Source organism: Heloderma suspectum, chromosome 2 (genome assembly GCF_057233095.1).
Source record: "Heloderma suspectum isolate Gila_16-S chromosome 2, 16-S_ref, whole genome shotgun sequence".
Classification (NCBI taxonomy): Eukaryota; Metazoa; Chordata; class Lepidosauria; order Squamata; family Helodermatidae; genus Heloderma; species Heloderma suspectum.
This window is the reverse complement of record NC_139459.1, coordinates 4,634,241-4,646,799: the sequence shown is the minus strand read 5'-3', so window position 1 is coordinate 4,646,799 and position 12,559 is coordinate 4,634,241. Positions and strand designations below refer to the sequence as shown.

At 43.1% G+C, this 12,559-nt stretch overlaps 1 protein-coding gene across 2 annotated transcripts in view; it reads left to right on the top strand.

Annotated features, from left to right (window-relative positions):
* Positions 1-12,559, top strand: part of DNAI1 (dynein axonemal intermediate chain 1) — a 232,862-nt gene that overhangs the window by 12,002 nt on the left and 208,301 nt on the right. For both annotated transcript variants that reach the window (XM_084832793.1, XM_084832794.1), the window contains exons 2-3: positions 5,442-5,486; positions 11,725-11,823. In XM_084832793.1, the coding sequence (XP_084688919.1) occupies positions 5,442-5,486; positions 11,725-11,823 (144 nt within the window). The remainder of the gene's footprint in view (positions 1-5,441; positions 5,487-11,724; positions 11,824-12,559) is intronic.

The following is a 12,559-nucleotide window of genomic DNA, read 5'->3' as shown; positions in this document are numbered from 1 at the left end:
TATACATGGACTTCACCAGATGGTTGAAACTGAAATCAGATTGACTACATCCTTTGTAGCCAAAGGTGGCGGACATCTATGCAGTTGGTAAAAACAAGACCTGGAGCTGATTGTAGTTCAGATCACGAAGTTCTTATTGCACAATTTAGAATCAGACTAAAGAGAATAGGGAAGAGCCACAGATCAGTTAGATATGAGCTCACTAATATTCCTCATGAATATGCAGTGGAGGAGAAGAATACATTTAAGGGACTACATTTAGTAGATAGGGTCCCGGAAGAACTATGGACAGAAGTTCGCAACATTGTTCAGGAGGCGGGAACAAACAACGTCCCAAAGAAAAAGAAAACCAAGAAGGCAAGATGGCTGTCTGCTGAGACACTGGAAGCAGCCCAAGAAAGAAGGAAAGCAAAAGGCAACAGTGATAGGGGGAGATATGCCCCATTAAATGCGAAGTTCCAGAGGTTAGCCAGAAGAGATAAGGAATTATTTTTAAACAAGCAATGCGCGGAAGTGGAAGAAGATAAGAGAAAGGACAAGAGACCTCTTCCAGAAATTTAGAAACATCAGAGGTAAATTCCAGGCAAAAATGGGTATGATCAAAAACAAAGATGGCAAGGACCTAACAGAAGCAGAAGAGAGCAAGAAAAGGTGGCAAGAATATATGCAAGATCTGTATAGGAAGGATAATAATATCGGGGATAGATTTGACGGTGTGGTCAGTGAGCTAGAGCCAGACATCCTGAAGAGTGAGGTTGAATGGGCCTTAAGAAGCATTGCTAATAACAAGGCAGCAGGAGATGACGGTATTCCAGCTGAACTGTTTAAAATCTTGCAAGATGATGCTGTCAAGGTGATGCATGCCATATGCCAACAAATTTGGAAAACACAAGAATGGCCACCAGATTGGAAAAAATCAACTTATATCCCCATACCAAAAAAGGGAAGCACCAAAGAATGTTCAAACTATCGAACAGTGGCACTTATTTCACATGCCAGTAAGGTCATGCTCAAGATCTTGCAAGGTCGACTCCAGCAATTCATGGAACGAGAATTGCCAGATGTACAAGCTGGGTTTAGAAAAGGCAGAGGAACGAGAGACCAAATTGCCAATATCCGCTGGATAATGGAGAAAGCCAGGGAGTTTCAGAAAAACATCTATTTCTGTTTTTTTGCCTATTCTAAAGCCTTTGACTGTGTGGATCATCACAAATGGTGGCAAGTTCTTGGTGGTATGAGGATACCAAGTCATCTTGTCTGCCTCCTGAGGAATCTGTATAATGACCAAGTAGCAACGGTAAGAACAGACCACGGAACAACAGACTGGTTTAAGATTGGGAAAGTAGTACGGCAGGGTTGTATACTCTCACCCTACCTATTCAACCTGTACGCAGAACACATCATGTGACGTGCTGGGCTTGATGAAGCCAAGGCTGGAGTTAAAATGGCTGGAAGAAACATTAACAATCTCAGATATGCAGATGATACCACTTTGATGGCCGAAAGCGAGGTTTGGCTGAGGAACCTCATGATGAAGGTGAAAGAAGAAAGTGCAAAAGCTGGGTTGCAGTTAAACCTCAAAAAAAACACAAGATTATGGCAACCAGCTTGATTGATAACTGGCAAATAGAGGGAGAAAACGTGGAGGCAGTGACAGACTTTGTCTTTCTAGGCGCAAAGATTACTGCAGACGCTGACTGCTGCCAGGAAATCAGAAGACGTTTACTTCTTGGGAGGAGAGCAATGACAAATCTTGATAAAATAGTGAAGAGCAGAGACATCACACTGACAACAAAGGTCCGCATAGTTAAAGCAATGGTATTCCCCATAGTAACCTATGGCTGCGAGAGCTGGACCATAAGGAAGGCTGAGCGAAGGAAGATAGATGCTTTTGAACTGTGGTGCTGGAGGAAAATTCTGAGAGTGCCTTGGACTGCAAGAAGATCAAACCAGTCCATACTCCAGGAAATAAAGCCAGACTGCTCACTTGAGGGAATGATATTAAAGGCAAAACTGAAGTACTTTGGCCACATAATGAGAAGACAGGATACCCTGGAGAAGATGCTTTTGCTAGGGAAAGTGGAAGGCAAAAGGAAGAGGGGTCGACCAAGGGCAAGATGGATGGATGATATTCTGGAGGTGACGGACTCGACCTTGGGGGAGCTGGGGGTGGCGACGGCCAACAGGAAGCTCTGGCTTGGGCTGGTCCATGAAGTGACGAAGAGTTGGAAGCGACTGACCGAATCAGCAACAACAACAAAAACAGTGAAAATCAGCTAGTCAGCCTGACTCACTGCAGGCTATGTTGACCCAGCTAGCGTAAGACGGGATGGAATCTGGGGGTGGGGGGAGCAGAGCTGATAAAAGCTTGTCGAACTCCACCCCCCAACTGGATTCCTCTGACATCCCTAGCTGAACATTTATTTATTTATTTTTATGCTTCCCAATAGCCGAAGCTCTCTGTGCAGGTCACAAAAATTAAAACCACAAGGTGCAGCATAAAACAATATAAAATATAAAAGCTTAAAACCACAAAATAACAGTACAACCAGAATAAAACCTAGCAGCAATGCAGAAATTTAAAACAGCAGAGCTAAAAGAGTAGAATTCTAAAATGCTGGGAAAATACGAAAGTCTTCACCTGACGCCAAAAGGAGTACAGCGTAGGTGCCAGGCAAATCTCTCTAGGGAGTTCATTCCACAAGTGGGGTGCCAAAGCAGAAAAGGCCCTCTTCCTGGTAGCCACCCACCTCACTTCCTTTGGCAAGGGCTCATGGAGAAGGACCCCTGAAGATGATCTTAGCATCCTGGCAGGCACATATGGAAGGAGGTACCTGGCCCCAAACTGTTCAGGGCTTTGAATGTTAATACCATAATTTTGAATCAGGCCTGGAAATGGACTGGGAGACAGTGCAGCTGGAAAAGAACTGGCGTAATGTGTTCTCGTTGGCCAGTTCCTCTTAACAATCGTGCTGCCCTATTTTGGACTAGCTGAGTTTCCAGGCCATTTTCAAAGGCAGCCCCATATTTAATGCATTGCAGTAATCCAGACGAGAGGTTATCAGAGTATAGATAACTGTAGCTAGGCTGTCTCTGTCCAATAAAGGCGTAGTTGGTATATCAGCCTAAGTTGGTAAAAAAAAAAAAAAAAGACCAGTGGGGCAAATCTGGCCCACCTAGAGTCTCAGTCTGGCACTCTGGGGTTTCCTAGATGGCCACGCCCTTTCCCCTGATCACTGGGTGGTGGTTCCCCACTTCCTTTGGCAAGCGTCGCCCCCCGCACCATTCTAAACGGTTGAAATGTCTTTCCTAAGGCTTAGTCACTGGTAAGCTGGCATTTTGGCCCCGCCCCGTCTACATGTGGCCCCGCCCACTGCTTGAATGCCCCCCTGGGTGCTCCTCCAAAACTGAATTCCGTCTTCAGGCTGAAAAAGGTTCGACACCCATGAGATACTCTGTGGCCTTAACAAACCGTATGTAAATTTTCCTTACAAGTTAAATTTTCAGTGGATCAAAATCGAATTCTGTTCTCGCCTCATTAAAGCCCGATGTGTCACCAAAGTCTTTCTCCTTCTCAGACTCTGAACGTTGCTCAGCATCTTGTCTGCTTTTCACGAGACAGAGGCCCAGTTCTCACAAAACAGCAGAGATAGAGGTAAACCTGTGTTTGGGCTGAATCAACTTCAGGCTGCTGTTCGCATTTCAATCCATCCCCCCCGTGCCAAAAACTTCCCCGCACGTACAGAATGGACAGGCCTCCATATGCAAGAGTTTTGTATGGAGGGGCTTTCATTCACATGACACCCACTCCGTCTGCGGTCCAGGCCCAGGTGGACCATCTCATCTGAAATGCACGAGGAGGCAACTCGGCCGGAGGGTTAGGGCAGAACTGCCTTCACTGCTGTTTCTATGGTATGTTTTACATGTAGCATAGTTGTTAGGTTCCCCCCATATATTTAAAACAAATTTACTCAATTTACTTGATTGCTCTTTATGTTGAGTTAATTGAAATATCTATGTGTAACTGCCCAAAACAATTACCTGCCAATTGCCGTGTCAGTGCCTTTCCTGCCGGATAAATACTTTTGTAGACTCATCTGTAGAGGGTAATGGCAACTAGGCTTTACTTGCTGCTTAAAATTAGCAATTTGCTGGCTGAATTGGGTCTCAGTTAATGTGTGCTCTAGAAATCTCTTATCCATTGTGTTGCTGAAACTATATTAAAGTCACATCCAGTGTGCTCATTTTACAAGAGAATGATCATGGATGGATTCAGATGACCACTATTTTTCTATATGAGGTGAGGTAACTTCTTTTTTGTCAGTCACCTCCTTGTAGAAAGCTAACTGCATGCTGGTCTTGATTTTATTATGTGACCCTATTGTATGCCATAATATCAGAACTGCTTGCCTGGCTATTGACGGCGAATGCGATCTTTAAAATTTTAAAATGCTGTTTTAATGTTTGAATATAATTTTAATTTTATTGTTGTTTAATTTATATTTTAACTTTTGTATATTTTCATATGTTTTAATTGTATATGTTTTAATTTTTGTAAGCTGCCTTGTGTCCCAGTACGGGGAAAAAGGCGGGGTATAAATAAATATAATAATAATAAAAAGTCTGGTTTTATAGCAATGGGATTTATTCCTCTTTCCTGTATAGCTAGTTATCCTACTTCTTTTATTTTCCAAATGCTTTTTCAGGACTAATTCTACAATGTCTATTTCTCTTGGTAGCATTCTGCTGCTGTTGCATTCTGCTTTCATCAACTCCAGGCTGTCTTAGATAAAACATTTTTGTTTCAGACTGCTTTTATTTAAGCATGTAGATTATGGTTTTACTGATGTTGTTCTAAGTGTTCTGTTTTTGGATCTTATGGTAGAATGGCTAGCTAAAATGATGTGATTTTCTTGTTATTGTACTGCTCTTTTAATTTATTATTGTCCTTGTTGTTTACTTTGCTTATTAGCTGTAATGTTGATGTGGGTTTTATTGATTTTTTTTTTATTTCTTGCATGCTGCCTTGAGAAAATATTTTCCAGAGGGATAGCCATGTAAAGTTTATTGCAGCAAAACCAATAAAGAGTGCTGTGGAAACTTAAAGACAAACACACTTATTCTGACATAAGTTTTTGTGGGCACTGTCCACTTCATCAGATGCAAAATACTGCCTACTTCATCATGCCACAAGACGTTTTTGAGAAAATATTGTATTTTGGAAGGCGGCTTATAAATTGTCTAAACAAGGAAATAATTTTTCAATCAGTGACTGTGTACCATTCTTCACATGACTGTTTTAGTAGGTAACAAAGCATACATAAGAGTCCTTATGAATATTTTTGTGGAATGCACTGGGAGTTCTAGCTGAAATGGCCATTCTTGAAAACTGTTCCTAGGATCAAATGTATTGAGTTCACATTTTTTGGTCTTATTTCTAGAGCCAAATTGGACTTAGACCCTCGAAATCCACTTTAAGGAGACGGGTAAGATGTTCAGATTCTAAATGTATTTTTGTTCTATTCAGATCAATGATTACAATGGATTTTTCCCCAAGTAAGTATGTTTAGAATTACAGTCTTAGGAGAGAATTGCATTATACTTTTGGTGCAGTAACACCATCATCCTGAACAAATCTAATTATGAATAGACCTCAGTGATTTAAATGGAATTAGTAATAACTGTCTTAGCAATTGATTACATTTTCAGAATTTGACCTTTGTGTTTCAGTTCAGTGAAGATTTACGAGGGGGCAAGCCCCAGTGAATACATTGAGATTTATATCCAAGTAGCAGTACAATCCTATGCATCTTTAATCTAATATTTGATATCCTTACAACCCCACTTTCTTTCTAAAACGTTCACTCAAACACACACACACACACACACACTGTCTAAAAGGACTTGGAATATGCAAAAAAAGGTGAAATGCTTCATCAGTGTAACAAATGGTTTGGGCAGAGGCTTTGTCCAATTATCCTGCTGCTGAATTGGAACCAGACATAAATTGTTCCATTGACCTCTGTTGACTTCAGCTTGTACTAGCAGATTTTATAGAGGAGCACCTTTTTACAACTTTCCCCCTTTTATTACTGTTGAACAGATTGTGGCCTTTTTATGACAAATCACTATGATACGTAGCTACCAACATGCAGCCTGATGTACTATATGTGCATTGCAGAATTGCACAGGTAACATCGTTCTGCAAGTGCAGCCTCCAGGAGTCATGCACAAATATTTAGTGTAGAGCAGCCTTCCCCAGCTTGGTGCCCTCCAGATGTTTTGGACTTTAACTCCCATCATCCCCTGCCAGCATAGCCTATGGTTAGGAATGCTGGGAGTTGTGGTCCAAAGCATCTGAAAGGTGCCAGGTTGGGGAAGGCTGGTATAGAAGGTTGCAGGATAAGAGACAGTGCATCAGACTCTACAGCGGTCTTTCTAAATGGGAAGTGCCAGGGACAAAATGTGTGCAGGGTGGGAGAACTCCGCAGAGTGCATTAACTCCCACCTGCCCTTTCTTGGGTTCTTTTGTGTTTACTTAGCTAGCACAAGCAGCAGAGGAATTATGGTGTTGTCAGGGGACTCTGGTACCAAGCTTGGGGAATTCGACAATTTAATCACTGGACAAAATCCTCCTATGTGCAAATTAGGGATATACGAATCAGCAAAACTCGGGCTTGCTGAAGTTCTCTGAATTTCATCTCGAAGCTCATTCCAACTCGGGTCTGTATCACATTGCGAGCTTTGTTTTTTTTCTTTTTGCATGGAAATCTGTGCATATTTTTATGCGGATTTTTCCAAATGTACACATCAATTGTGCTCATCTTTGAAATGGACGCATTCTTTTTCCATTGATTACAGCATAGTTGTGCACATTTTTCAAAAGTACACATTATTTAAAATGTGCACATGCTGTCGAACACATTTTGTTTGATCTGTGAACCATATTACAAGCTCAGGAGCGTATGGACTTCGACCGCAGATTTTGTCTGAGTCCGTGTTCGGTCTGGAAGGCGTGAACTGGGTAAATCTTGATCAAAAGCAAAAGGAAACAAATTTCTCATGCATCCCTAGTGCAAACGTGGATTCCCTAAAAGTTGATTTATGAAGGTAATCAGAGTTTCAGGCTTTTAGAAGATGAAGAGAGAACAAATTATAAGGAAATATATTTTTAGTTTAATACTACTCAGCTTGGTGTTGGTAGGGCCTCCATTCTTAGCTGGAAAATAGTTTCAAGTTATCCTTCAAAGAAAAAATGGTTGCTTGCATCACACCTTGCAAAGAAGAAGGGGAAAAGAGCAAGGCATGGTTTTTCTTTCTGTAGTCCCCTGTGGCATTCCTCTTTCAGAAGAACAAAGAGACTGTAGTGAGACTTTGCTGAGCCAAGCTAACTGAACGACTTCCTCCCTGGGAAAAGGAGAGAGAAAATGTGAATATGGAATCAGGTAAACCTGGGAAGCATTCTGGGCTATTGCCTTAAGTGATAGGAAGACAGGTATTGGGCCACCACGGGGGGGGGGGGTAGGCCAACAGTTCCTCAGCCCTTTTGAAAGCACTGAACAGTACAGAAACCATAAGAAAATAAAGGAGAGGGTTTTGGAAAAGGGTACAAAAGATGACAGACCCCAGATCACACAGGAGCAACCGATGGTGCTTTTGCACAGGCAGACTGTTCTGAGAGTGAGGCTGCTTTCCAGTGAGGTGTTGGGCCTTCCAAAACAGAGTGTCTCGGCCAAGATTTTTAAGGATACAGCTTGGGTTCTTCACAAAGCCTTCTCTATAAAAATCTCACGCACCTTTTAAAGATGCATTTGATGTTAACTTGGTATCTGGTGTATGAGCAACATAACATTTTTGGGGATACCTGCTCATTAGGCTTTAGAGTTATCAGTGTCATTAGGTATATTCATGTGCAAGTCTGCATAAATAAAAAGTACTCTATGGACACAGCAGAAAGTACAACAGTGCAACACCTGGGCATCACCCTGCCAAGTTGGAATTGCAGCTTTCTCCCCTGAAGTCCTTTTCTTGATGTTTTGAGGGAAGGCTCCCCAGAGACTCACTCACTACTTTGTGTGTATGCTGGACAGTGAATGGAGGGCTCCTTTGATCAACATTCCACTCATCCTTGCTGAAAGCAGTCATGCATAGGAAGATCCAGTTAGATCCCAGATTCTGCATCAGCTGCATCCATAGGAGGCACAGGTTTAAGCAATGCTGTTAGGAAAACCAGATTGAAAAGAAAGATTGATTTACTTGAAATTCAGCTCATGACAGCCTTTCAGAGCCAAGGGAAGAAATTGCCCCAAGCCCCTGAACTCGTTTTTATCAACGACTTTGTGCCGCACATCAGTAATGAATAGAAATTTAAATTCATTTCCACTGCAGTTGGCTTCTTGCTACCATACAGAGCTGCCAGGAATTGCACCTTGTGTGATGCAAATTAGGCCTGTATGTCGGACACCGAGGTCTGAGCATTGGCAAGGTCCAGCCCCCAGCAGCTGGAATGGTGGCAAGTACCTGGAGCAGAGGGTACAACAGGCTAGTGTGAGGGAAAGGCTAGTGCCTTCTTGCAACATAAACTGCCCAGACAGAGAGTGCAGCAGATCTCAGCGATACAGATCAGACAGTAGCACAGGATTGGCTCTCTGGAATCACTTGTCTCCTAGGACTAGGAGGATACAAGCATTGAGAGTGTTCCAGCTTGAAGTTCCTGCAAGTTTCTCTTCTGACCAGCATCCCAAGGAATCAGGCCTCTCTGCAGGGCTCCTGGTTTCAGTCCTGTGACACCTGACACCTTTGCAAGAAGGTCTGAAATAGAAAGTCTGCAATGAAGTACAAAATACACTGGCCAGTTGCACGCTGAGTCCAGTCTGCAGTCAACTTCCCAAGAGTGGTGCACAGACACCAGCATTGGGCAGAAAAGACACTGGAGAATTCTGTAATATTACAGAGTTGTTCTCTATGGTGGAGTGCTCTCTTATCTGGGAAACCACTCTGTAATGAACGCAGGTGTCATAGGCTGTATGCCACATCTGTGATGACCAATTACATCACAAAAACCTGTGACTGGGGTGCTGTGAGGTTTGGAAACTGCCCATGTGTCGGGAAAGTTGATGATTCCTGAACCATAGACTGGATTGTGATCTGGGCTGCCTTTCCCCCATTGCCCGTCCCGGCGCCACATTTATGAAAGCTTATTCAGTCTGTTACGGGAGAGGAGGAGAGGGGTGTCTTTTCCTGTGCTGCAGTTCTCACTAGCTTTGCAAGAACAGTGTTAACATTTCTTTTTCAAGTGTGTCACATCTTCTGTCTTCATATTTAAAACATCTCACACAAGTGACACTTTGAAATTACTTTCTTTTGTTGAGCCTTTGAGCAGTCACAGTCTAGCTTATCATTGGAATATGCATTGAATTACAACTAATTTAAGAATTGGACAGAACATGATCAGAGGCACTGAAACTGTAATTCTTCAAATCAAGATGATTAAATCGGAAAAAATTAAGACAGGAAACAGATTATCCAAGGGTATGGTGATGACTTTGACAGCCTAGCCCAGGTGGATTCAGTCTATGGTAGTTTCTTGATCAAACATCATCCCCCAAATCACAACATCTCCCTAAGGCAAAGAAATCTGCCCACAAATTATTTTGCCCACAATCTTCTGGTAAGCCTGGCAAGGCCCTTGTGGCTCCTGAACTGCCAGTCTTGAAATGCTGATTTTGACATTTCAAATGATGGTATTATGGGATGGCCAGAAAGCATTCAATCACTTGGTGGTGCTTTACAATCTCAGGTTTTTATAGGCTTCCCCCCATTCCTAATAGATACACAAAAGCCCAACAAAGTGGGAGTTGTAAACATACAAAAGTGTAGACAAAAACACCAGTCCCAAGCAGAAAGACTTTCCTTCCTGCCCTCTTTCCCTTGAGAGATGGGCCAACTTTTTAAGAAACATGATTCCAATCAAGCTCCAGGTGGTTAACTTCTCATACAAAAAGCATATATCAAACGACAGACAGGAAGCCTTGTAGTACTTTTGACACGGGCATGGTTCCTGAAAACACTGGCAGGTTTGCAGCTACACTTAATACGGTCACAATGAGGAAAGGAGCATTTCCTGAAGCAGGTTGTTGACATGGTAAGTTTCCTTCACCGTTAAAGTATTACATCAGTTTTTAGTGATCTGTCTACGTAGGAAGGGCCATCTTGTCCAGCATCTTACTTCCCAGAGTGGCCAATCAGATGCCTCTGGGAATCTCATAAACATAGCATAAGGGCAACAGCTCTTGCCTGTCTGCTCCTGAAAACTGGTATAGAGGTATACTCCCTCTGAATATGGAGGTTTCACTTACTTACCCTGGCTGAAAACCATTGGTAGAATTCTCCTCCTCCATGACTATGTCCAATCCCCTTTTCATGCCATTTAAGTCAGTGGCCATCACGATGTCTTATGACAGAGAATTCCATAAATGAATTATGTGTTGTGTGAAGAAAGACATCCTTCTGTCTGTCCTGAATTTACTGCCATTCAATCCATTTCACTAGATGACTCCAGCCTCTACTATTATGAGAGAAGAGAAAAATCTTCTGCATCCACACCATGCATAGTTCTAAATTTACACCTTTAGTCTCTGACCCTGACACCCCATCCTCAGAGGATGAGGCTCCTGAGTTACCAGATTAGGGAAAGGATTCACTTACAGAAGCCTATCATGAGTCTTCCATCTCCTTAGGACCTAGTTGTCCAGGAAGACTGTGGACCAGCTCCCCTGTGTCCAGAAGATGTTATTTAGCTATCCTCAGATTCTGAAGATTCTAGTCATGAAGTAACCACCACGCCACAGCCACTTACATGTTGTTGCATCCCAAGGCTGCTGAAACAAACCAGGTCCCTATAAGGAAGAAGGCCTCTGTTAACAGGGAGGTGGGACTAACCAACTTAAAGAAGGTCAAAACCGTACTTAACACCCAGTCACAATCTGCTGCTTGTTGGAGTAAAATGCATATAAGCTTGTCTAGCATCCAGCCCCAACATCATTTGGAGCTCTCCATGGTGCTGTTCTAGTCATGTTCCTCCCTCTCTGGGAAACCTGACTCCTGCTTGGCCAGATCCAGCAGAACCGAACTTGCCCCAAGTCCTCGGCATAAACCAGGTCCATAATGGACATCCTGTAATCCAGACCTCATAGTGCCCAAAAATGCTAGGGCCTCAATATGACAGGGTTTGCTGGCTGAAGCAGAACTGTCATCTTTTTTCTTAACTAAAATAATTGAGGTAAGGGCCTTGCCCTAAAAAACAAACAAACAATAACAACAAACCCCAAAAAACAGCCTGGGGGCTGAACGAGGAAGCCCACAGTCTGAAGCAGAACTTAGCTTGGCGAGCTAATGTATGTGGTCTTGACCTGTCACATAAATGATTACAAATTGGGTACCTGCCAAACCTGCCTGGGATGGTCATTTCATAACCAATGGCACACAGAGAGCAACCTCCAACATAGATCTCAAATTCTGGGCAGGCTCATATGGAAAAAAGATGGCCATTCAGGTACCCAGATTCTCCAAAGCCATTTAAGTCTATAAAGGGCAAAGAGCCACACTAGACAGCGATCAGGAAGTATGTCATGGTTAATGGTATCTGTTCATTTTTGTCGCCCTGGTAAAGCAGAATCATCACTACCTAGTGCTCCTTATTTGGCTTTGTTCTCCTTGTTTCAGGATGAAGAAGGTGGTGTTGAATTGGGAGAGGGGGCAGATGAATGGACACAGGCCAAGACATTAATCAAGCCCCCGGACCAGCTGGAGTTGACAGATGCTGTGAGTAAATTTGGACTGGAGTCAAAATCTGTGGGAACCAGCCCTTAGGCTGGTTCCCACAGATCCAGTGGTTCCAACAGATCCAGTGGCCCCAGTAGGGGCTAGTACAATGCATCTACAACATTGGGTATGGACAGGAGAGGCCCAGGTTGAAATCCTGACTCAATCCAAATATTTACTGCGTTAGCTCAGGCAAGTCTTTATGACTTCTAACCTGCTCTGAACCCTCATGGTGAGGCATAGAACATGTTTAAATACATAAATGATATAAAAATAAGAAATAACAGCAATGGTGATCTGCTGGCATGTTGCCTCCCCAACAGGACTGCCCAGACCCTGTTTATACACACACCCCTCCCCAAAATTACCGCACACACCCTGGCATGGCAATTTGGCTTTCAAAAAGCCTTTATTGGCACCAGTGGACACTTTTAAGAAGCCTAAATGCAGTGCGGTGGGGTGGGGGGAGCAGAGAAAATATATGATTCAGTGGGGAAAATCTCTTATCAGCTGATCCTCCTTGGCAGGAGGGGGTGTGGCTTGGGGAATTTGCTCTGGGCTGGCTAAGGAAGCCCTGAGGGCTGGAGGTTCCCCATTCCTGATCTAAAGCATGTCACTCGGCAATGAGCAATCCTTGTAGGGACCACGCCTGACTGTGGTGCATTGCAGAATAGTATAAGAAAAGTTTGTCCACCAACTCTTCACATCCTGGGCTGTGGACCAGTTTTCATTGGAC